Here is a 26,451-nt window from a genome sequence, read left to right as displayed (position 1 = left end):
GTTTGGGGGTCATTTTCCTTACCTATGGTCCTATGAGACCATCTAGATGGTCTTTGGAGGACTCTTTGCTTACCTATGGTCTTATGAGACCATCTAGGTGGTCTTTGGAGGTCCCTTTCCTTACCAATGGTCTTATGAGAGCATCTAGATGGCCTTTGAGGGTCCCTTTCCTTACCTATGGTCTTATGAGAGCATCTAGATGGTCTTTGGAGGTCTCTTTGCTTACCTATGGTCTTATGAGAGTGCCTAGATGGTTGTTGAAGGTCTCTTTGCTTAGCTATGGCCTTATGAGACCATCTAGATGGCTTTAGAGTGTCATATTGTCCAGCAGTAGTTGTACTACGCTGTGCCTTTAACACCATGGGAATTGGAGTGCATGCTCGAAGCTGCCAGCTGAATCTAATCACATTAAGGAAGAGACCGGACAGGAGAAGCTGCAGAGAGTGTTTGGAAACAACTTGCCACCCAAGGTCTTTCCCATGAGAAATGGTGGAAATAAAGGCATGTTTACATTGTTAAAGACTGCAAAGAGTAGCTGTGTTTTTAATACAGCTTTTCAAGTGGGCTTGTCTTTGAAAGGCCTGCATCTGACATCGTCTTCGTTTTTGTCTTTGTTTTGCAGATCCTTTTGGTTCCCAAACGCAGCCAGAGTAAGTGCTTCTTCCCAATTGATTTGATGCATGTCGCCTTTGTGTTGGAATTTGGAAAATGAGAGCTGTTGGTCTTGCAAAAGATCCATTCCCGGTTGAGAGTAAAATGATGATGGAAAGCAGGGGTCCGCAAACTACTAAGGAGTCTCTTCCAACCCTCATAATAATAATAATAATAATAATAATAATAATAATAATAATAATAATAATAATAATAATAATAATAATATGAAATCCAGCATATCTATCTTGTTTGCTGTGTCATAATATAATAATAATAATAATAATAATAATAATAATAATAATAATAATAATAATAATAAACATTGAGGCTGGGTGGCCATCTGTCAGGGGTGCTTTGCTTGTGCTTTTGGTACGCAAAGGCAGAAGGGGGTTGGGTTAAGTGGCCCAAGGGGTCTCTTCCAACCCTATTTATTATTGTTGTTGTTGTTGTTATTTTATTTTCTTCTTCTTCTTCTTCTTATTAACATTTAGGCTGGGAGGCCATCTATCAGGGGTGCTTTGCTTGTGCTTTTGGTGCACAGAGGCAGAGGGGATGTATGGACTAAAGGGGTCTCTTCCAACTCTCTTTATTATTATTATTATTATTATTATTATTATTATTATTATTATTATTATGACACAGCAAACAAGATAGATATGCTGGATTTCATATCACAAAACCACAAATCGGACACTTCCCAAGCGTCTAGGACTGTGTGATGTATTATTATTATTATTATTATTATTATTATTATTATTATTATTATTATGACACAGCAAACAAGATAGATATGCTGGATTTCATATCACAAAACCACAAATCGGACACTTCCCAAGCGTCTAGGACTGTGTGATGTATTATTATTATTATTATTATTATTATTATTATTATTATTATTATTATTATTATGACACAGCAAACAAGATAGATATGCTGGATTTCGTTTCACAAAACCACAAATCGAACACTTCCCAAGCGTCTAGGACTGTGTGATGTGTTATTATTATTATTATTATTATTATTATTATTATTATTATTGTATGACACAGCAAACAAGATAGACATGCTGGATTTCGTTTCACAAAATCACAAGTCGAACACTTCCCAAGTGTCTAAGACTGTGTGATGTATTATTGTTATTATTATTATTATTATTATTTTATTATGACACAGCAAACAAGATAGATATGCTGGATTTCATATCACAAAATCACAAGTCAAACTCTTCCCAAGTGTCTAGGACTGTGTGATGTATTTTCGGATGATGCTGCAGATCCCAGCAGGTGGCCTTTTGCAGTTGGCAGGTCGTGATTTTGTCAATGTCTATTGTTTCCAAATGCCGGCTGAGATCTTTTGGCACAGCACCCAGTGTGCCCATCACCACCGGGACCACCTGCACTGGTTTCTTCCAGAGTCTTTGAAGTTCAGTCTTGAGGTCCTGATAGCAGCTGAGTTTTTCCTGTTGTTTTCCGTCAATTCCACAACTATGATGTCTGGTGTGTTGTGTTCCAGAACTTTGTCAGTCTGGATTCGGAAGTCCCACAGTATCTTTGCGTGTTCATTTTCCAATACTTTTGCAGGTTTGTGATCCCACCAGTTCTTTCCTGCTGGGAGGTGGTACTTGAGGCATAAGTTCCAATGAATCATTTGGGCCACATAGTTGTGCCTCTGTTTGTAGTCTGTCTGTGCGATTTTCTTACAGCAGCTGAGGATATGATCCATGGTTTCGTCGGCTTCCTTGCACAGTCTGCGTTTTGGGTCATCAGCTGATTTTTCGATCTTGGCCTGAATGGCCTTTGTCCTGATGTCTTGCTCCTGGGCTGCAAGGATCAGGCCTTCTGTCTCCTTCTTCAGGGTCCCATTCGTGAGCCAGAGCCAGGTCTTCTATTATTATTATTATTATTATTATTATTATTATTATTATTATTATTAATTGCCTTTGTCCTGATGTCTTGCTCCTGAGCTGCAAGGATCAGGCCTTCTGTCTCCTTCTTCAGGGTCCCATTCGTGAGCCAGAGCCAGGTCTTCTATTATTATTATTATTATTATTATTATTATTATTATTATTATTAATTGCCTTTGTCCTGATGTCTTGCTCCTGGGCTGCAAGGATCAGGCCTTCTGTCTCCTTCTTCAGGGTCCCATTCGTGAGCCAGAGCCAGGTCTTCTCTTTATCAGCTTTTCCTTCAATTTTGTTAAGGAACTTTCCATGCAGTGTTTTGTTGTGCCAGCTGTCAGCTCTAGTTTGTAGTGCGGTTTTCTTGTACTGATTCTTTGTCTGCTGTGCTTTGAGGAGTTTCTGATTTTTGACTTCAATCAAAGCAGGTTCTTCACTTTGCTTTACATATTCTGCCAGGGCAGCATTATTATTATTATTATTATTATTATTATTATTATTATTATTATTATTATTATTATTATTAACATTGAGGATGGGAGGCCATCTGTCAAGGGTGCTTTGCTTCTGATTTTGGTGCACAAAGGTGGAAGGGGGTCATACTAAATGGCCCAAGGGGTCTCTTCCAACCCTCTTTATAATAATAATAATAATAATAATAATAATAATAATAATAATAATAATAATAATAATAATAATAATATATTAATATTATTTATTTATTTATTACAATATTTATATCCCACCCTTCTCACCCAACAGGGGACTCAGAGCGGCTTACAATAAAACACATATATAAAAGTTGTACAGTGCACAATTATTATTATTATTATTATTAACTTACATATTATTAACTTACATGTCTGTTTTTATTGTTGCTTTTATTGTTGTTTTTATTGTTATTTTAAAGCTAAGTGTATTGTTTTAATCTATTTCTGTAAACCGCTCCGAGCCAAACTGGGAGTAGCGATATACAAGTTTAATAAAATAAATAAATAAATAAAATATTATTATTAACTTCATATATACCACCCTATCTCCCAGATGGGAGATTTAATTCCAATAATAAAAACAACAGATACATTACATAGCAGCATAATAACACATTATTAAACAAGGTAAAACAATACAATTACATAGCACTTACACAACCTGATCAAGGGGACGGGAACCATAAACCCAATATATTAAAGTGTATTATTAACATTGAGGCTGGATGGCCATCTCTCAGGGGTGCTTTGCTTGTGCTTTTGATGCACAAAGGCAGAAGGGAGGGTGGACTATGACCCAAACCATCTTTTCAGTTAAGAACACATGACATCACTTTTGTAGGAATGACAAGAAGGGGAAAAGGGGATTTCCAGAGTGTTTTATTTTCTTTCTCCCACTAAAAGACTTCAATTTGGAACATTGGGATTGAATGTCAGAAGCTCAAGACTGCCTCCCAGTGGCAGATGCAGGGAAATGCAAGGCTACTTGATGCCTGGAGTTTGTCTTCAGTACTATCACATGCCCAGAGAAAGTGGAGAAAGACATAAAGTGATGTGTATTCACGCACACAACAACAACAACAACAACAACAACAACAATAATGCAGACTCTGCAAGGAAACCGACGAAACCATTGATCATATCCTCAGCTGCTGAGGATATAATAATAATAATAATAATAATAATAATAATAATTCCTTGACAAAATTGAAGGAAAAGCTGATAAGGAGAAGACCTGGCTCTGGCTCACGAATGGGACCCTGAAGAAGGAGACAGAAGGCCTGATCCTTGCAGCCCAGGAGCAAGACATCAGGACAAAGGCAATTAATAATAATAATAATAATAATAATAATAATAATAATAACAACAACAATAATAATAATAATAATAATAATAATAATAATAATAATAATAATAATAATAATAGAAGACCTGGCTCTGGCTCACGAATGGGACCCTGAAGAAGGAGACAGAAGGCCTGATCCTTGCAGCCCAGGAGCAAGACATCAGGACAAAGGCCATTCAGGCCAAGATCGAAAAATCAGCTGATGACCCAAAATGCAGACTGTGCAAGGAAGCTGACGAAACCATTGATCATATCCTCAGCTGCTGTAAGAAAATTGCACAGACAGACTACAAACAGAGGCACAACTATGTGGCCCAAAGGATTCATTGGAACTTATGCCTCAAGTCCCACCTCCCAGCAGCAAAGAACTGGTGGGATCACAAACCTGCAAAAGTATTGGAAAATGAGCACGCAAAGATACTGTGGGACTTCCGAATCCAGACTGACAAAGTTCTGGAACACAACACACCAGACATCACAGTTGTGGAAAAGAACAAGGTTTGGATCATTGATGTTGCCATCCCAGACGACAGTCGCATTGACGAAAAACAACAGGAAAAACTCAGCCGCTCTCAGGACCTCAAGATTGAACTGCAAAGACTCTGGCAGAAACCAGTGCAGGTGGTCCCGGTGGTGATGGGCACACTGGGTGCCGTGCCAAAAGATCTCAGCCGGCATTTGGAAACAATAGACATTGACAAAATCACGATCTGCCAACTGCAAAAGGCCACCCAACTGGGATCATCCGGAAATACATCACACAGTCCTAGACACTTGGGAAGAGTTCGACTTGTGATTTTGTGAAACGAAACCCAGCATATCTATCTTGTTTGCTGTGTCATACAACGTCGTTGTGTCAATAATAATAATAATAATAATAATAATAATAATAATAATAATAAAACAAATAAAACAAGCAGTCAAAGAAGAAGAACATGCCCTGGCAAAAGATGTAAAGCAAAGTGAAGAACCTGCTTTGATTGAAGTCAAAAATCAGAAACTCCTCAAAGCACAGCAGACAAAAAACCAGTACAAGAAAACCGCACTACAAACTAGAGCTGACAGCTGGCATGGAAAGTTCCTTGACAAAATTGAAGGAAAAGCTGATAAGGCCAAGATCGAAAAATGTATTATTATTATTATTATTATTATTATTATTATTATTATTATTATTATTTCTTCCCCCCAAAGGCTATCATCCCAAGATCGAATGCCCCTTGGATTTCACCCAGTACAACAGGGGTCCCCAAACTAACCTTTACCTGGCCCCCGCCCTCAGTTTTATAATATATATTGTATATACATATAATATTGATAATAATATTATAATGTAATACAATATAACACTAATAATAATACCACATAATAATATTAATTATATATTCTATATTACATATAATATTACTCATAATATTACAGTATAGGGGTATAGTTCAATAAAGTAATATATAATGCTAATATTGTGCTATGCTAATCATATAATATATTGTATGTACATATAATTTGTAAGCCACTCTGAGTCCCCTTTGGGGTGAGAAGGGTGTGATACAAATGTAGTAAATAAATGCAGTAAATAAATAAATAATAAATAAATAAATTTTAGACTTAGGCTCACCCAAAGTCTGAAATGACTTGAAGGCACACAACAACAACAACAACAACCCTAATTAACTTGACTATCTCATTGGCCAGAAGCAGGGCCACACTTCCCATTGAAATCCTGATAAATGTATGTTTGTTAAAATTGTTTTTATTTTTAAATATTGTATTGTTCTTTCATTGTTCTTGTTATTGTTGTTGTTTTTGCACTACAAATAAGACATGTGCAGTGTGCATCGGAATTTGTTTGTATTTTTTTTTTCAAATGATAATCCGGCCCCTCAACAGTCTAAAGGATTGTGGACCGGCCCTCGGTTTAAAAAGTTTGAGGACCCCTGCAGTACAAGAAAACCGCACTACAAACTAGAGCTGACAGCTGGCACAACAAAACATTGCATGGAAAGTTCCTTGACAAAATTGAAGGAAATGCTGATAAGGAGAAGACCTGGCTCTGGCTCACGAATGGGACCCTGAAGAAGGAAAGAGACAGAAGGCCTGATCCTTGCAGCCCTGGAGCAAGACATCAGGACACAGGCAATTAATAATAATAATAATAATAATAATAATAATAATAATAATAGAAGACCTGGCTCTGGCTCACGAATGGGACCCTGAAGAAGGAGACAGAAGGCCTGATCCTTGCAGCCCAGGAGCAAGACATCAGGACAAAGGCAATTCAGGCCAAGATCGAAAAATCAGCTGATGACCCAAAATGCAGACTGTGCAAGGAAACCGACGAAACCATGGATCATGTCCTCAGCTGCTGTAAGAAAATTGCACAGACAGACTACAAACAGAGGCACAACTATGTGGCTCAAATGATCCATTGGAACTTATGCCTCAAGTACCACCTCCCAGCAGCAAAGAACTGATGGGATCACAAACCTGCAAAAGTCTTGGAAAATGAGCACGCAAAGATACTGTGTGACTTCCGAATCTGGAACACAACACACCAGTCATCACAGTTGTGGAAAAGAAAAAGGTTTGGATCATTGATGTCGCCATCCCAGGTGACAGTCGCATTGACGAAAAACAACAGGAAAAACTCAGCCGCTCTCAGGACCTCAAGACTGAACTGCAAAGACTCTGGCAGAAACCAGTGTAGGTGGTCCCGGTGGTGATGGGCACACTGGGTGCCGTGTCAAAAGATCTCAGCCGGCATTTGGAAACAATAAACATTGACAAATTATGATTTGCCAACTGCAAAAGGCCACCCGACTGGGATCTGCAGCAACATCCGAAAATACATCACACAGTCCTAGACACTTGGGAAGTGTTCGCCTTGTGATTTTGTGATATGAAATCCAGCATATCTATCTTGTTTGCTGTCTCATACAACAACAACAACAACAACAACAACAACAACAATGACGACAACAACAACAACACCCACAGAGGACCCTAAAGACTACAACGTGGGTGCTGAAAGGGGGATGGAAGAGGCAGGCGTATTGATCGCTGGCTGGCTTGGCATCCTTTTGCAGAGTCAGCAAAGAAGAGGAGGATGGCGCTGTAATGCGGTGGAAGAGAGGAGCGAGAGAGACAAATAGATAGAGATAGATAGATAGAGATAGAAATAGAAATAGAAATAGATAGAGATAGAGATAGAAATAGAGATAGATAGAGAGAGATAGAAATATAGATAGAGATAGAGATAGATAGAGGTAGAAATAGATAGAGATTGAGATAGAAATAGAGATAGATAGAGAGAGAGACAGATAGATAGAGAGATAGAGATATATAGAGAGATAGATGGAGATAGATAGAGAGAGATAGAGATAGATAGAGCTAGAAATAGAGAGAAAGATAGAGATCATAGAATCATAGAATCATAGAATAGTAGAGTTGGAAGAGACCTCAAGGGCCATCTAGTCCAACCCCCCGCTAAGAAGCAGGAAATCGCATTCAAAGCACCCCCGACAGATGGCCATCCAGCCTCTGCTTAAAAGCCTCCAAAGAAGGAGCCTCCACCACGGCCCGGGGGAGAGAGTTCCACTGCCGAACAGCCCTCACAGTGAGGAAGTTCTTCCTGATGTTCAGGTGGAATCTCCTTTCCTGTAGTTTGAAGCCATTGTTCCGTGTCCTAGTCTGCAGGGCAGCAGAAAATAAGCTTGCTCCCTCCTCCCTATGACTTCCCCTCACATATTTGTACATGGCTATCATGTCTCCTCTCAGCCTTCTCTTCTGCAGGCTAAACATGCCCAGCTCTTTAAGCCTCTCCTCATAGGGCTTGTTCTCCAGACCCTTCATCATTTAGTCGCCCTCCTCTGGACGCTTTCCAGCTTGTCAACATCTCCCTTCATCTGCGGTGCCCAAAACTGGACACAGTATTCCAGGTGTGGTCTGACCAAGGCAGAATAGAATAAGGGGGAGCATGACTTCCCTGGATCTAGACGCTATTCCCCTATTGATGCAGGCCAAAATCCCATTGGCTTTTTTAGCTGCCGCATCACATTGTAGGCTCATGTTTAACTTGTTGTCCACGAGGACTCCAAGATCTTTTTCGCACACACTGCTGTCAAGCCAGGCGTCCCCCATTCTGTATCTTTGATTTCCATTTTTTCTGCCGAAGTGAAGTATCTTGCATTTGTCCCTGTTGAACTTCATTTTGTTAGTTTCGGCCCATCTCTCTAGTCTGTCAAGATCGTTTTGAATTCTGCTCCTGTCTTCTGGAGTGTTAGCTATCCCTCCGAGTTTGGTGTCATCTGCAAACTTGATGATCGTGCCTTCTAACCCTTCGTCTAAGTCGTTAATAAAGATGTTGAACAGAACCGGGCCCAGGACGGAGCCCTGCGGCACTCCACTTGTCACTTCTTTCCATGATGAAGACGACGCATTGGTGAGCACCCTTTGGGTTCGTTCGCTTAGCCAATTACAGATCCACCTAACCGTAGTTTTGTCTAGCCCACATTTTACTAGTTTGTTTGCCAGAAGGTCGTGGGGGACTTTGTCGAAGGCCTTACTGAAATCTAGATATGCTACATCCACGGCATTCCCTGTATCGACCCAACTCGTAACTCTATCGAAAAAAGAGATCAGATTAGTCTGGCATGACTTGTTTTTGGTAAATCCGTGTTGACTATTAGCAATGACCGCATTTGTTTCTAAGTGTTTGCAGACCACTTCCTTAATGATCTTTTCCAGAATCTTGCCTGGTATTGATGTGAGGCTGACCGGACGGTAATTGTTTGGGTCGTTCTTTTTCCCCTTCTTGAAGATAGGGACCACATTCGCCCTCCTCCATTCTGCTGGGACTTCTCCTGTTCTCCAAGAACTCTCGAAGATGATTGCCAGTGGTTCTGAAATAACTTCCGCTAGTTCCTTCAATACTCTTGGATGTAGCTGATCTGGCCCTGGGGACTTGAATTCGTTTAGAGTGGCCAGGTGTTCCTGGACAACGTGTCTCCCTATTTGGGGTTGGATTTCCCCCAATCCTTCGTCCATTCCATGTTGCTGAGGTTGAAGATGGCTTTCTTTTTGTGAGAAGACCGAGGCAAAGAAGGCATTAAGCAGTTCTGCCTTTTCCCTATCCCCTGTCACCATCACCCCATCTACTCCTTGCAGTGGCCCTATCGCCTCCTTTTTCCTCCTTTTTCTACCAACATAAGCAAAAAAACCTTTTTTGTTGTTTTTTATGTCCCTGGCAAGCCTGAGCTCATTTTGCGCTTTAGCCTTGCGAACCTTTTCCCTACAGGAGTTGGCTATACGTTTGAATTCTTCTTTGGTGATTTCTCCCCTTTTCCACTTCTTGTGCATGTCACTTTTGAGCTTTAGCTCAGTTAGAAGTTCTTTGGACATCCATTCTGGCTTCTTTGCACTTGTCTTATTTTTCTTCTTTGTTGGCACTGTTTGCATTTGCGCCTTGAGTATTTCACTTTTGAAAAACTCCCATCCATCCTTAACTCCCTTGTTTTTTAATATCGGCGTCCATGGAATGCCGCTCAGTAATTCCTTCATTTTTTGGAAGTCAGCTCTCTTAAAGTCCAGAAAGCGTGTTTGACTTGTCTTAGTTTCAGCATTCCTTTGTATTGCAAACTGCAGGAGCACATGGTCACTTGCCCCTAAGGATCCAACCACTTCAACTGTATTGATCAGGTCTTCCACATTTGTTAAGATTAGATCAAGAGTTGCTGATCCCCTTGTTGCCTCTTCTACCTTCTGGACCATAAAATTATCTGCAAGGCAAGTGAGGAATTTGTTGGACTTTGTACTCTTGGCTGAGTTTGTTTTCCAGCAGATATCGGGATAATTGAAATCGCCCATGACTACTATATCTCTTCTTTGTGCCTGTTTGGTCAGCTGTTGACAGAAGGCTTCATCAAGTCCTTCATCCTGACTCGGAGGTCTGTAGTAGACACCCACGACAAGATCTTTTTGAGTCCCGGTTCCCTTGATTCTTATCCAGATGCTTTCAAGCTGGTTTCCCGGATTACAGTCTTGCATTTCTTCTGCAACGTAACTGTTTTTGACATATAAAGCTACTCCCCCTCCTCTCCCCTTTGTTCTATTTCTGTGAAAGAGGTTATAGCCCTCAATGGTTAAATTCCAGTGATGGGAGTCATCCCACCAGGTTTCAGTGATGCCTATGACATCGTATGTGTGGTGCTGTGCTAGGAGTTGGAGTTCGTCTTGCTTATTTCCCATGCTCTGAGCATTAGTGTAAAGACATGTAAGCCCCTGTGACCTCCCCTCGAACTGTTTATTTGGGATTATTGTGCTCTCTGTACTTGGTCCTTGCTGTGTTTGTGCAGCCCTCCGTTTAGCCTTACGGCGGTTCCCTGTGGTCGTGGGTAATATAGTGTTCGCCAGGCTGTTGTTCCCCTCCCCCACTGGATTTAGTTTAAAGTGCGCCTGATGAGGTTTGTGAGTCTGTGTGCAAAAAGATGTTTTCCTACTTGTGTGAGATGCACCCCATCGCTTGCCAGTAGTCCATCCTCTTGGAAGAGTAGACCATGGTCAAGGAAGCCAAAATGCTCCTCTTGACACCATTTTCTGAGCCAGTTATTGGCTAGATAGCCAATAGAGAGATAGAGATAGAGAGAGATAGAGATAGATAGATAGATACAGATAGAGATAGATAGACAGAGATAGAGATAGATAGTGTTAGATAGAGTTATAGATAGAGATAGATAGATGGATAGATAGAGATAGATAGAGATAGATAGTGTTAGATAGAGTTAGATAGAGATAGATAGAGATAGAGATAGACAGAGATAGACAGAGATAGAAATAGATAGATAGAGATAGATAGATAATAGAGATAGAGAGATAGCTAGAGATAGACAGAGATAGATAGATAGATAGATATAGATAGATAGATAGATAGATATAGATACAGATAGAGATTGATAGATAGAGGTAGATAGCAGTAGATAGATAGAGATAGATAATAGAGATAGACAGATAGATAGAGACAGATATAGATAGACAGATAGATAGATGGAGATATAGATAGACAGCTAGAAAGATAGTGATAGGTAGACAGATAGATATAGATATAGATAGAAAGACAGATAGATAGAGATAGAGTTAGATAGATACAGATAGAGATATATGCAGATAGATAGATAGATAGAGATATACGTAGATAGATAGATATAGGTAGACAGACAGATAGAGATATCGATAGACAGATAGATAGAGATAGATATAGATAGGTAAATACTAGAGATAGAGATAGAGATAGATAAATAGGTAGGTAGAGTTAGATATAGATAACTAGATAGATAGATAGATAGATAGATAGATAGAGATAGATAGATAGATAGATAGATAGATAGATAGATAGATAGATAGATACAATGTTGGGGTGACTTTGAGAAGTGGGAGAATCAGTCATGGGGGTCTTTGAATGTAGGCGACCCTCCCATAGGAGAAGAGAGATATAGATATAGATAGAGATAGAGATATAGACAGAGATAGAATGTTGAGGTGACTTTGAGAAGTGGGAGAATCAGTCTTTTCACTATTGGGGAATTGGCGTGTTTTCAAGGCCGCTCTTTCTTGCTTTCAGTGTTCTGGGCCTTGTGAGCAATGGAGACGTTGGCACCCCTCAAGCTGGGACGCGGATCTACAGCTGGAAAAAGCAGAGCTTCCGCAGAACCAAGTCATCAGGTGCAGCAAATAAATAAGTTTTCAAAACTGCATAAATACAGCTGTCTTTGTTTCTCCTTGTTGAGGCCTGAGAAGCCTCTGAGGATGAGGACGGGGACTTCTTGGTTGAGGCCTGTTACTTCTGTGGCGGAAAACGAAAGTGCTCCTCCGGATGATGGGAATGTTTTGGTTCGATCTGTTGTTAGGAAAACAGAAAGTGAGTCTCATGAGTATCTGCTAGGGATTGACTCTGAGACAGGAGAGTTACCGATAACCCAACGTTTACAGATTAGCAGGGATAATGCGAAACAGAGACAAGCTCGTTGTTCCCAGAGGCTGAAACATAAGCAAAGGGAACCCAGGTGTGAGAAATCATAATGTTTTGGTTCTAGGGTTGAAACCCCTGGATTACCGTTTCTTGTTTTACCGTTTTGGGATTTTGAATTCACATTTAGAGTCGGTCACTGCTATTTGTTACACTCAAGAATATCAAGCTTATGGATATCACTAGTAAAGGTTCTCCCCTGACATTAAGTCCAGTCGTGTCCAACCCTGGGGTTGGTGCTCATCTCCATTCCTAAGCCGAAGAGCCGGCGTTGTCCATAGACACCTCATGTGGCCGGCATGACTACATGGAGTGCCATTACCTTCCCGCAGAAGCAGTACCTATTGATCTACTCACATTTGCATGTTTTCGAACTGCTAGGTTGGCAGAAGCTGGGGCTAACAGCGGGAGCTCACTCCGCTCTCTGGATTTGAATCACCAACTTCTCGGGCAGCATGTTCAGCAGCTCAGCAGTTTAATCCTCTTTGCTACCGGGGGCTCCAAAATGATAATAATAATGGATATTTTATTATTATTATTATTATTTATTCATTTCTATCTCGCTTTTCTCCCATGGTGCAATGGGTTAAGCCCTTGTGCTGGCTGAACTGCTGACCTGAAGGTTGGGTTGCTGACTGGAAGGTTGCCAGTTCGAATCTGTGAGACAGGGTGAGCTCCCGTCCGTCAGCTCTAGCTTGTGGGGACATGAGAGAAGCTTCCCAGCAAGACAGTAACATACCTGGGTGTCCCCTGGGCAACATCTCCGTAGATGGCCAATTCTCTTGCACCAGAATTGCAGTATGTTCCCAAGTTGGGTGAGTTCCCACCCGTCAGCTCTAGCTTGTGCGGACATGAGAGAAGCCTCCCAGCAGGATGGTAGCACATCCGGGCAATGTCCCCTGGGCAACGTCTCTGTAGACGGCCAATTCTCTCACACCAGAAGTGACTTGCAATATGTTCTCAAGTCGGGTGAGTTCCCACCCGTCAGCTCTAGCTTGTGTGGACATGAGAGAAGCCTCCCAGTAGGATGGTAACACATCCGGACAATGTCCCCTGGGCAATGTCTCTGTAGACGGCCAATTCTCTCACACCAGAATTGACTTGCAGTATGTTCTCAAGTTATATATGACACGATTAAAAAAGATTTGCACTGAATGGATTTGCAGCTTCAAAGTGTGGTTGTTTCCTCCCTGGGGGAATCCTTTGTTGGGAGGTGTTAGCTGGCTCTGGTTGTTTCCTGTCTGGAATACCCTTATTTTCAGAGTGTTGTTCTTTATTTACTGTCCAGATTGTAGAAGTTTTTTTTAATGCTGACTGCCAGATTTTATTCATTTTGATGGCTCCCAGAAACCCAATAATAATAATAATAATAATAATAATAATAATAATAATAATAATAATAATAATAACAACAACAACTAGCTGTGCCCGGCCATGCGTTGCTGTGGCGAAGTATGGTGATATGGGAAATAAAGTATTGAGGAATTGGTGGTAGTTAAGGTAAAGGGTAAAGGTGTGGAGTCCAGATAATCCAGTTAAAGCAGATAATATAAGATTATAAATGGGTTATATAGCTGTGTGGAAGGGCCTTGAGTCTACTCTGCCATCTAATCTAGTGCAAATCAGATAATCTGTGGAAGAGGCCTGAGGCCTAATTCTGCCTGTCCCCTGGGTGAGTGGGTTGCTAGGAGACCAAGTGGGTGGAGCTTAGCCTTCTAACTGGCAGCAATTGGATAAAAACAATTATCCCTCTCCCTCTAATTAAGACTTTATTTTTCTTTTCTTTTTGTTGTATCAAGCTAGAGGCGTGGATGATGGGTTGTGTTGTCAATTTTCGAGGTTGTGGGGTGTTTAGTTTTGTTGTTTTGGTGGTCGCCAGGATTCCATCACTCTTTTATATATAGAGAGATAATAAAGCCCTGCCCACCTGGCTAACGTCACCAAGTTTCCTGAGGGGCCTCTGCGCATGCGTGGTTAGTAATTTTTGGTTTTGGGAGGTTTCAGTAATTTGGACTTAATTTTATAGGGTTTTTGATGGAAAGACATAGATTGGATGACTATGTCTTTTGTGGCCAAATTTGGTGTGATTTGGTCCCGTGGTTTTGTTGTTTACTCCATGGGAATTATGCACATTGCATATATATCTATATCTATATCTATATCTATATCTATATATATATATATATATATACACACACTAGCTGTGCCCGGCCACACGTTGCTGTGGCAAAGTCTGGTGGTATGGGAAATAAAGTATTGAGGAACTGGTGGTAGTTAAGGTCAAGGGTAAAGTTTTTTTAATTCATTGTGATATTTTGGTGCTAAATTTGTAAATGTCGTAATTACTACATAGCATTACTGCGGATGGAACTACTTTTTCTGTCAAATTTGTTGTATAACATGATGTTTGGTGCTTAATTTGTATAATCATTACCTAATTTGGTGTTAAATCAGCTTTTCCCGAATCCCTTCTTATTATCCAACATATGCAACGTTCTGATGGCCTGTTTATGTTGGATGAGGAGACTATTGTATATTTATAATCTTATATTATTTGCTTAGAACTGGATTATATGAGGCCTCTTCTACACAGCTGGATAAAATGCACACTGAAGTGGATTATATGGCAATGTGGAGTCAAGATAATGCAGTTCATTGCAGATTATATAAGATTATAAATGGGTTATATAGCTGTGTGTAGCTGCCATATAATCCAGTTCAAATCTGATAATCTATATTTTATAGGCAGTGTGGAAGAGGCCTAAGTGAGGCCTAACTCTGCCTGTCCCCTGGACTGTGTGAAAAGGTCTTGAGTCTATACTGCCATATAATCCAGTTAAGATCAGATAATCTGTATTTTATAGGCAGTGTGGAAGAGGCCTAAGTGAGGCCTAACTCTGCCTGTCCCCTGGACTATGTGAAAAGGTCTTGAGTCTATACTGTCATATAATCCAGTTAAGATCAGATAATCTGTATTTTATAGGCAGTGTGGAAGAGGCCTAAGTGAGGCCTAACTCTGCCTGTCCCCTGGACTGTGTGAAAAGGTCTTGAGTCTATACTGCCATATAATCCAGTTAAGATCAGATAATCTGTATTTTATAGGCAGTGTGGAAGAGGCCTAAGTGAGGCCTAACTCTGCCTGTCCCCTGGACTGTGTGAAAAGGTCGTGAGTCTATACTGCCATATAATCCAGTTAAGATCAGATAATCTGTATTTTATAGGCAGTGTGGAAGAGGCCTAAGTGAGGCCTAACTCTGCCTGTCCCCTGGACTGTGTGAAAAGGTCTTGAGTCTATACTGCCATATAATCCAGTTAAGATCAGATAATCTGTATTTTATAGGCAGTGTGGAAGAGGCCTAAGTGAGGCCTAACTCTGCCTGTCCCCTGGACTGTGTGAAAAGGTCTTGAGTCTATACTGCCATATAATCCAGTTAAGATCAGATAATCTGTATTTTATAGGCAGTGTGGAAGAGGCCTAAGTGAGGCCTAACTCTGCCTGTCCCCTGGACTGTGTGAAAAGGTCTTGAGTCTATACTGCCATATAATCCAGTTAAGATCAGATAATCTGTATTTTATAGGCAGTGTGGAAGAGGCCTAAGTGAGGCCTAACTCTGCCTGTCCCCTGGACTGTGTGAAAAGGTCTTGAGTCTATACTGCCATATAATCCAGTTAAGATCAGATAATCTGTATTTTATAGGCAGTGTGGAAGAGGCCTAAGTGAGGCCTAACTCTGCCTGTCCCCTGGGCTGAGTGGGTTGCTAGGAGACCAAGTGGGCGGAGCTTAGCCTTCTAACTGGCAGCAATTGGATAAAAACAATTATTCCTCTCTCTCTCTCATTAGGACTTTATTTTTCTTTTTGTTGTATGAACGTAGAGGCATGGATGAGGGGTTGTGCTGCCAAGTTTAGTGTTTCTAGAATGTGTAGTTTTGTTGTTTTGTCCTAGGCCGAAATTTCATTACCCTTTTATATATATAGATAGTTTGTTAAACTGTGTGTGTATGGGTGAAAGAGAGTTGCAGGCTGCAACACTCTGGGGATTTTTGACCCGTGACCAAGGAGATGGTCAGTAAGAGTGGCCATCTCTTGATGATCCTTCGTTTTTAGGGTTATGGGCCTAAACTCTTGGAAATGCCACAGCATTGTGCATGAATTATTAGTAATAACTCATCCCTGAATCCAAAACTGATTTCTTGGATTGGCTCTGAAATCTGGGAGCCCGCCATTTCTAGGTGGTCGGATTCATCCCGGTCTGTCCCCGGTTTGCTTCACGTTGCCTTCTTCCTCTTTGTGTTGATTCCCTTCCAGGTGGACAGGTTGTCCCCGCCGCTACCGAAGAAGATGTGATCTATGACGACGTCCCTTACGAAAATGTGGAGCCGGAGCAACGTGGTACGGCGCCTCTTGGGTGCCTCCTTTTTGCCATATTCGCCAATGGTTTCATCCGGTTCCTCTTTGATCTCAGCACTCTTTGATGACCCTCTTTCTCCTTTCTTTGATTTCTAGTGGGTTCCTACACTCTTCTCCTGTCTCTTTTTTGTCCTAGAAAACAATGCAACTTTGTTCGAGCATTAAAGGCCTAAAAATCTATCTATATAAAAGGGTAATGACATTTCGGCCTAGGACAAAACAACAAAACTACACATCCCAGAAACACTAAACTTGGCAGCACAACCCCTCATCCATGCCTCTACGTTCATCCAACAAAAAGAAAAATAAAGTCCTAATTAGAGGGAGAGGAATAATTGTTTTTATCCAATTGCTACCAGTTATTTATTTATTTATTTAATACATTTATATGCCACCCTTCTCACCCCGAAGGGGACTCAGAGCGGCTTACAAATTAAATTTACATACAATATTATATTATTAGCACTGCACAATACTGGCAATAAATTACCATATTGTACTGTATCTATATATTGTAATATTATTAATAATATTACATGTAATATATAATTTATAATTAATATTATTATATTCTATTATTAGTATTAAATTGTATTACAAAATAATATTATTAATATTGTGTGCCTATACAATCTATATATATAAAAGAGGGATGGCATCACGGCGACCCACAAAACAACAAAACTACAGGCCCCCCAACCTCGAAATTTGACAACACAACTCACCATCCACGCCTCTAGGTTGATACAACAAAAAGAAAAGAAAAATAAAGTCCTAATTAGAGAGAGAGTAATAATTGCTTTTATCCAATTGCTGCCAGTTAGAAGGCTAAGCTCCTCCAACTTGGTCTCCTAGCAACCCAATAAAAAATAATAAAAAAACTAAAAATTAATACAATAAAATACTATAATAACAGAAAATAACTAAAAATAATACAAGTAAATAATAAAATATAATAAATAAAAATATAACTTACAATAAAATTAATAAAAAATTGCAAATAACATCAAATAAAAATTACACAATAATTTTTAACCAATACCACCACCACTTTGCCACAGCAACGCGTGGCCGGGCACAGCTAGTATATTATAATATTATATATAATTTTAAATTACATTATATATGTATATATGCATGTGTGTGTACATACACACACACACACACATATATAGTTAGAAGGCTACGCTCCGCCCACTTGGTCTCCTAGCAGCCCACTCAGCCCAGGGGTCAGGCAGAGTTAGGCCTCACTTAGGCCTCTTCCACATTGAGAAGGAAGTGAAGCAGTGTGCATTACTGTCAGCTCACCACAGCCGCTCCTGAATGAACACACGAGACTCTTTGTGGTATCACCAGGAACTTTTACTGTAGGAAACATGAACATCAGAAAAGCCAAGAATGGGAGGCTCCGGCCAACCCTCCTTTATATACCCTCCCCCTCATTTGAACAGTCTCTTCCCGCTCAGTAAAACCCCGCGCAAATTCCCCGCCAAGACCATCAGCCGTTTCTCCTCCGAGTCCTGGGACGCAGGTGTCTTATCAATGTCAGTGACCCTGAAACTCAGAGCCACATCCAGGCTCTAGTAGCAGGGTTCTGACATGGCGTCCTCCTCCCCTTCGTCCTGGAAGGAAAAGATTAAACACAACTATTGTTCTCCGCTGTCCAGAGTTCCTTTATACTTTTTTAACAGGCTGCAATGGAATACCGGGTGTACCTTTCCTAGGTCCTTTGGTAGCCTCAGCTCATAGGTCACTTCGTTTATTCTTTTTGCTACCCTGAATGGCCCTATATAGCGTGGAGCCAATTTCTTGGATGGGAACCCCAATTTCAGGTTTTTTGTGCTCAGCCAAACCAGATCTCCTTCGCCCAATTTGTCCCCCTCTCGGCGCCTACGATCCGCAAAGAGCTTGTACTTCTTTTGTGTTTCCCGCAATGCCTCTACCACGGTTTGCCACCCTTGCTTGATTTTGGCCGGCCATTCCTCGTCGGTCTGGCCCTCCCCTTCCTTCCACTCGGGTAGCCTGGGGAAAGGTGCCACCTCCTGTCCGTATACTATTTCGAATGGGGCACGACCTGTGGCCGAATGTACGGCCCCGTTAAAAGCCATCTCAGCAAACGGAAGAAGGTCCGCCCAATCATCCTGTCTATAATTGGTGTACATCCTTAAGAATTGGCACAGTGTCTGTTGGGTACGTTCGACCCCCCCGTTGGTCGCGGGATGAAAGGCCGAGCTCAGGTTCCTTTCTGCTCCTAACAGCTGTAAGAATTTTCCCCAAAATTTTGCAGTAAATTGGACTCCCCGGTCACTAATTATCTTGTCGGGACACCCATGTAGGCGATATACATGCTTCACATACAAATCAGCAAGTTTTTCAGCTGAAGGGAGTTTTGGCAGAGCCACAAAGTGTGCCTGTTTTGAGAATAGGTCCAATATTGTCCAAATGTATCTGTGGCCTCTGCTGGGGGGTAGTTCGCCTACAAAATCCATGGCTACGCATTCCCATGGCCTCATGGGCTCCACCACCTTCTGCAATAGCCCCTGGGGCTTCCCCGGTGGTGTTTTTCCCTCTGCACATAATTCACACTGCGTGACGTATCCCCTGGCGTCTTTCCTCATTCCGGGCCACCAGCATTGTTTGGCCAACAGTTTAATAGTCCTGGTGGGGCCTAGATGACCCGCACCCTTGTTATCATGGTACTTCCTTAACATTTCTCGTCTTAAACATTCAGGAATATACAATTTCTTATTTACAAACACCAAATCCCCACACAATTCTCCCTTTTCTTTGTTTGTTTGTAACCATTTGTCCATTCCATACGCTCGCTTCAACTCTTCCTCCCATATTTCTCCTCCCCCCGTGGAAATGGCAGTACGTTTGTTTTCTTTGGCCGCTTGTGCTCGAGTTAGTACTGCCAGGCCCCATTGCTTATCAAGAAAAATACTCCCTTCAGATTCCTGAATTCCTCCCCCGTGCTGAGGCATCCGAGAGAGAGCGTCAGCGAGTATATTATGTTTCCCCTGGAAGAATCTGAGTCTGAAATCAAAACGGCTGAAATATTGGGCCCATCTAATTTGCTTCGCTGATAGTTTACGAGGGGATCTTAGATACTGTAAATTTCTATGGTCAGTCCACACCTCAAACGGTGTTCCACTTCCTTCCAGGAAGTGTCTCCAGCACTCTAGTGCTTTTAGAATCGCTAAGGCTTCTCTCTCCCAAATCGGCCAGTTTTTTTCTGTATCGCTAAACTTTTTTGACAGATAGCCACATGGCTTCAGGTTCCCCCCCTCGTCTTTCTGTAGCAGAACTGCCCCATATGCCCGGTCTGACGCATCGCAATGTAATACAAAGGCTTTAGACATATCAGGGTGCTGTAGGACAGGCTCCTCAGTAAAACGCTTTTTAAGGGCTTCGAAAGCTTCCTGGCATTCTATTGTCCAGGTCAGTTTGGCCCCTGGGGCCTTCACTTTGGCTGTTTCTCCCCTACCTTTAGTCTTTAACAAATCCGTTAATGGCAAAGTGAGGCGCGCAAAGTCCTTGATAAATGTTCTATAGAAGTTTGCGAACCCTAGGAAGGATTGCAGCTGCTTCCGTGTTTTGGGGGCTTCCCACCCCCTCACGTCTTCTACCTTCGCAGGGTCCATCGCCACTCCCTGGGAGGAAATCCTATACCCCAGAAAGTCTATCTGGTCTTTATTGAACTCGCACTTGGCAAGCTTCGCATACAGTTTTGCTTCTCTCAACTTTTGCAGGACTTCCCTGACTAGTTCTATGTGTTGCTCCTTAGTCCGAGATACTAACAATATGTCATCTAAAAAAACAAAGACTCCCTTGTACAACAATGGATGCAACACTTCGTTGATTAATTGCATGAACGCGGCGCCTCCGCCGCACAAACCGAAAGGGAGCACACGATAATTGAATAATCCGAATGCACAGGAGAAGGCCGTCTTCCACCTGTCCTCTGGTTTAATCTGCAATTTATGGTACGCTTCAATTAAGTCCAATTTAGTGAATATCTGTCCCTCCGATAACTGGGCGATCAAGTCCTTCACTAAAGGTAGGGGGTATTTATTTCCAGAACTGATTGCATTCAGGCCCCTGTAGTCAATGCAGAGCCTCAGCGTTTGGTCCTTTTTGCGCCTGAACAACACAGGCGCCCCTAGAGGGGAATTTGAAGGCTCTATGAAACCCCTCGCTAGGTTTTTATCAATGTATTTTCTCAGTTCCTCCTTTTCCCTAGCCGACATTGGGTATATTTTTGCCTTAGGAAGCTCTGCTCCTGGGACTAGCTCTATCTTCACTTCAACTCTCCGCTTCGGTGGGAAACTGTCTGCTTCCTTCTCATCAAATACGTCCACAAAATCCCGATACTCTGGGGGTAATTTATCTGCCAGTTCTGCTATCCTGATAGAGTCTTCCTCCCCCCTTTTCCCCGGCTCCCTTTCCACTTCCTGGCTCCCTCCTTCCAACTTCATCCTGAAGATCATGCTCTTATCCTCCCAGTTGATTTGCGGGTTGGCCTGCCCCAGCCATGGCATGCCTAGTATAACATTATAGCTGGCTATTTGTGATATCACAAATGACACCTTTCCTTCCCAACTCCCTATCTTACACTTTACATCTTCGGCACTGTACTTAGCTAATGATCCCGATGCTGTAGATCCGTCCAACTGCGAAAAAGCTATTGGGGATTCTAGGTTCGTTCTTTCGCATCCTAATCCCTCGGCTAATTCAGGGGAGATGATGTTCCTGGAACATCCACAATCCACAAATGCTTTGCAGGTTGCTTGTTTGCTGCCACTTTCCAGCTGAATGGGGACCACTATCATGGCTTTGTCCTGACTTACCAACCCCCCCGAGTGGTGCCTCATCGGTGGTTCTTCCTCGGCGCGTTTCCCTGCCACGGCTCTTGGTTTGGGCGGGCCTCCGCCTTCCCCTTTTCTCTGCCAGCACTCGGCAGCCCTGTGGCCCAAACGGCCGCACACGAAGCAGCCCCTCCTGCTGGTGCTCACGTTCCCTGTCGGCTCCGTTCTCCTCCCGGCTGGGGTTGATCCCTCCTTCCGGCTCCCCTCTTTCATCTGCGGCCGCTGCTGTAGTCCTCCTCGGTGCCTCCTCGCCTGGGCCAGCGATGTCTCGATGCGCCCCGCCAGCTGAATCCATCCGCGCAGTGTGTCAGGCTCATCACGATGCACCGCCCAGGAGAGGATCTCCCGCCTGAGCCCCTCTTTGAAGAGTTCTATCTTTGTCACTGCAGACCATTCCGGCACCTTTTCAGCGAGGCATTGGAACTCCTCCGCATACTCAGATACCGACCTCTGCCCCTGGGAGACGGTCTTCAACTCCTCCCTCGCCCGGATCTGCTCCAGTGGATCTCGGAAACGGGTCTCCAGGGCCCCCATAAAGCGTCGGAGTGACCCCAGACATGGGTCGCGCCGCGCGTGTAGTTGAACGTACCAGCTGGCCGCTCCCCTCTTCAACACTGCACCAATGGCCCGTACCCGGCTGGATTCCGTTCTAAAAGTGTGGGCATTGTCCTCCATATAGCCCCTCACCGTGGTCAGGAAAAAATCCAGTTCAGAGGACTCTCCCCCAAACTCGATCCTTAGTTCCTCTCGTCTCGGTAGGGGTCCCTGTGGTGGCAATCCCCAATCCTCCGCCCGTCGCAAGCCCCCTTGCGGGCCAGTGGGCCCCGCTGCTGCTTCCCTTTGTCCTGTGCCACGCCCGGCATTCGCCAGGGGCACCAGGGTCTCAGTTGGGAGCGTAGCCGGGATTCTCGGAGGCTTTTCCCCTTCGTCGTCACTCTCCTCCAGAAACACCATCTTTTGCGGGCCTGGGGAAGGTGAACCTTCCTCTCCTCCGGTGCTATCTCCCCGCACCACTCCGCGCCTCTGGGTTACCCCATTTGGCTGGGCATAAGCGGTGGATGACGCCAGGGCCGCCAGCTGGTGGAACTCAGCGTCCGTCTCGGGAGTGGCCCTTTCCGACCTTCCTCCTCCGGCGCCCAAGAGCTCTTCATCCTCCACTTGCATGTTACACCTCACCGCTACAGCGGGATGGTGTCCGTATTCTTGGCTTAGTGTCAGCTCACCACAGCCGCTCCTGAATGAACACACGAGACTCTTTGTGGTATCACCAGGAACTTTTACTGTAGGAAACATGAACATCAGAAAAGCCAAGAATGGGAGGCTCCTGCCAACCCTCCTTTATATACCCTCCCCCTCATTTGAACAGTCTCTTCCCGCTCAGTAAAACCCCGCGCAAATTCCCCGCCAAGACCATCAGCCGTTTCTCCTCCGAGTCCTGGGACGCAGGTGTCTTATCAATGTCAGTGACCCTGAAACTCAGAGCCACATCCAGGCTCTAGTAGCAGGGTTCTGACACATTACCAAAGTCATTATTATTACTATCATTACTAAAAGGCCGCAGGCTTGAATTACGGGAGCGGAGAGAGCCCCCACTGTTAGCCCCAGCTTCTGACAACCCTAAAGTTCAAAAACATGCAAATGAGAGTAGATGAATAGGTACTGCTCTGGCGGAAACGTAATGGCGCTCCATGCAGTCATGCCACATGACCTTGGAGGAGTCTACGGACAACGCCAGCTCTTTGGCTTAGAAATAGAGATGAACACCAACCCCCAGAGTCAGACATGACTGGACTTAACGTCAGGGGAAAACCTTTACCTTTACCTAGGATATAAAACAACAATTTGAACTCAGAACAGTGCCCAATAACCTACTATTGTGCCTTCAATTTAAATATTCTTTCCTGTTCCACTTCTTTTATTGTTTCCTGTCAAGTGCTGTCTAAAGTACGTAGCCTCACCTTCAAAACAAACAAACACACAGCTTTCTGCTGCTCCAGCAGAGCAGCTAGCCTTTAACTCCAGGAGTCAAGCACACACTCAGCTTCCTAGTGCAATCTAAGTCAAGGCTTACCTGAAGCAAGAGAGCAAATGTGGCTTCTTCCTCAACTTCTGCGAGAACCCAACTGCCACTTGAGTTCAGCTGCTGGCTTAAATAGCTTAAACAGAAAACAAACAAACACTCAACTGCTGGCTTCAAGGAAGAGGGAACAATCACACACTTAACTGCTGACCTTTCAACAGCAGGAAATAATAATAAGTAATAATATTTTATTTTTCTATCCCACCACCATCTCCCCGAAGGGACTCAGGGCGGCTAACATTGGGCCAAGCCTGGAATAAAACAAATGTAAAAGTTAAAACCAATAAAATTAGGTATAAACAGGAAACAAACTGTCAGTCAACTGCTGGCTGAAGTACCTAGCCTTGCCTTCACAACAAACACTCACACAACTTTCTGGTGCCCTCAGCAGAGCAGCTAGCCTTTAACTATAGGAGTCAAGCACACACTCGGCTTCCTAGTGCAATCTAAGACAAGGCTTACCTGAAGCAAGGCAGCAGAGGTGGCTTCTTCCTCAACTTCTGAGGAAACCCAACTGCCATTGGCTTAAACAAACACTCACACAACTTTCTGGTATCCCCAGCAGAGCAGCTAGCCTTTAACTACAGGAGTCAAGCACACACTCAGCTTTCTAGTGCAATCTAAGTCAACGCTTCCTGAAGCAAGGGAGCAAAGGTGGCTTCTTCCTCAACTTCTGAGGGAACCCAACTGCCATTGCCTTAAACAAACACTCACACAGCTTTCTGGTATCCCCAGCAGAGCAGCTAGCCTTTAACTATAGGAGTCAAGCACACACTCGGCTTCCTAGTGCAATCTAAGACAAGGCTTACCTGAAGCAAGGCAGCAGAGGTGGCTTCTTCCTCAACTTCTGAGGAAACCCAACTGCCATTGGCTTAAACAAACACTCACACAGCTTTCTGGTATCCCCAGCAGAGCAGCTAGCCTTTAACTACAGGAGTCAAGCACACACTCAGCTTTCTAGTGCAATCTAAGTCAACGCTTACCTGAAGCAAGGGAGCAAAGGTGGCTTCTTCCTCAACTTCTGAGGGAACCCAACTGCCATTGGCTTAAACAAACACTCACACAACTTTCTGGTATCCCCAGCAGAGCAGCTAGCCTTTAACTACAGGAGACAAGCACACACTCAGCTTTCTAGTGCAATCTAAGTCAAGGCTTACCTGAAGCAAGGGAGCAAAGATGGCTTCTTCCTCAACTTCTGAGGGAACCCAACTGCCATTGCCTTAAACAAACACTCACACAGCTTTCTGGTATCCCCAGCAGAGCAGCTAGCCTTTAACTACAGGAGACAAGCACACATTTAGCTTTCTAGTGCAATCTAAGTCAAGGCTTACCTGAAGCAAGGGAGCAAAGATGGCTTCTTCCTCAACTTCTGAGGGAACCCAACTGCCATTGCCTTAAACAAACACTCACACAGCTTTCTGGTATCCCCAGCAGAGCAGCTAGCCTTTAACTACAGGAGACAAGCACACACTCAGCTTTCTAGTGCAATCTAAGTCAAGGCTTACCTGAAGCAAGGGAGCAAAGGTGGCTTCTTCCTCAACTTCTGAGGGAACCCAACTGCCATTGCCTTAAACAAACACTCACACAGCTTTCTGGTATCCCCAGCAGAGCAGCTAGCCTTTAACTACAGGAGACAAGCACACACTCAGCTTTCTAGTGCAATCTAAATCAAGGCTTACCTGAAGCAAGGGAGCAAAGATGGCTTCTTCCTCAACTTCTGAGGGAACCCAACTGCCATTGGCTTAAACAAACACTCACACAGCTTTCTGGTATCCCCAGCAGAGCAGCTAGCCTTTAACTACAGGAGACAAGCACACACTCAGCTTTCTAGTGCAATCTAAGTCAAGGCTTACCTGAAGCAAGGGAGCAAAGGTGGCTTCTTCCTCAACTTCTGAGGGAACCCAACTGCCATTGCCTTAAACAAACACTCACACAGCTTTCTGGTATCCCCAGCAGAGCAGCTAGCCTTTAACTACAGGAGACAAGCACACACTCAGCTTTCTAGTGCAATCTAAGTCAAGGCTTACCTGAAGCAAGGGAGCAAAGATGGCTTCTTCCTCAACTTCTGAGGGAACCCAACTGCCATTGCCTTAAACAAACACTCACACAGCTTTCTGGTATCCCCAGCAGAGCAGCTAGCCTTTAACTACAGGAGACAAGCACACACTCAGCTTTCTAGTGCAATCTAAGTCAAGGCTTACCTGAAGCAAGGGAGCAAAGATGGCTTCTTCCTCAACTTCTGAGGGAACCCAACTGCCATTGGCTTAAACAAACACTCACACAGCCTTCTGTTATCCCCAGCAGAGCAGCTAGCCTTTAACTACAGGAGACAAGCACACACTCAGCTTTCTAGTGCAATCTAAGTCAAGGCTTACCTGAAGCAAGGGAGCAAAGGTGGCTTCTTCCTCAACTTCTGAGGGAACCCAACTGCCATTGGCTTAAACAAACACTCACACAGCTTTCTTGTATCCCCAGCAGAGCAGCTAGCCTTTAACTACAGGAGTCAAGCACACACTCAGCTTTCTAGTGCATTCGAAGACAAGGCTTACCTGAAGCAAGGGAGCAAAGGTGGTTTCTTCCTCAACTTCTGAGGGAATCCAACTGCCATTGCCTTAAACAAACACTCATACAGCTTTCTGGTATCCCCAGCAGCGCAGCTAGCCTTTAACTGAGTCCCCGCGGGTGAGAAG

General features: G+C 43.3%; 2 protein-coding genes across 8 annotated transcripts in view; one reads left to right on the top strand and one right to left on the bottom strand.

Moving 5' to 3' along the window:
- arhgef10l (Rho guanine nucleotide exchange factor 10 like) overlaps positions 1–26,451 on the top strand; it is a 252,583-nt gene that overhangs the window by 33,475 nt on the left and 192,657 nt on the right. For 6 of the 7 annotated variants that reach the window (XR_010001388.1, XM_062965944.1, XM_062965940.1 and 3 more), the window contains 3 exons: positions 623–650; positions 12,000–12,100; positions 16,712–16,795. Coding sequence is in view for 6 of the 7 variants with exons in the window: in XM_062965944.1 (XP_062822014.1) it covers positions 623–650; positions 12,000–12,100; positions 16,712–16,795 (213 nt within the window). In the remaining variant the exon portion in view is untranslated. The remainder of the gene's footprint in view (positions 1–622; positions 651–11,999; positions 12,101–16,711; positions 16,796–26,451) is intronic. The other variant, XM_062965943.1, reaches the window with a different exon arrangement.
- Positions 18,111–23,213, bottom strand: LOC134294520 (uncharacterized). Its single transcript, XM_062965948.1, has 2 exons — positions 21,664–23,213; positions 18,111–18,435 (listed from the first exon to the last, which is right to left on the bottom strand). The coding sequence occupies exons 1-2, from the start codon at positions 22,978–22,980 to the stop codon at positions 18,394–18,396; spliced, it is 1,359 nt and encodes a 452-aa protein (XP_062822018.1). The 5' UTR covers positions 22,981–23,213; the 3' UTR covers positions 18,111–18,393.

The sequence above is a fragment of the Anolis carolinensis genome, unplaced genomic scaffold (genome assembly GCF_035594765.1).
Source record: "Anolis carolinensis isolate JA03-04 unplaced genomic scaffold, rAnoCar3.1.pri scaffold_15, whole genome shotgun sequence".
NCBI lineage: Eukaryota > Metazoa > Chordata > Lepidosauria > Squamata > Dactyloidae > Anolis > Anolis carolinensis.
The sequence above is the reverse complement of the archived record's forward strand: the minus strand, read 5'-3'. Positions and strand labels throughout refer to the sequence as shown.

Coding starts and splice junctions, on each gene's coding strand:
- LOC134294520 (XM_062965948.1), bottom strand. CDS start 22,980: ATGTTCATGTTTCCTACAGTAAAAGTTCCTGGTGATACCACAAAGAGT. Junction 18,436..21,663: donor GGCACCACTCGGGGGGGTTG/GTAAGTCAGGAC, acceptor TTTTCCTTCCAG/GACGAAGGGGAGGAGGACGC.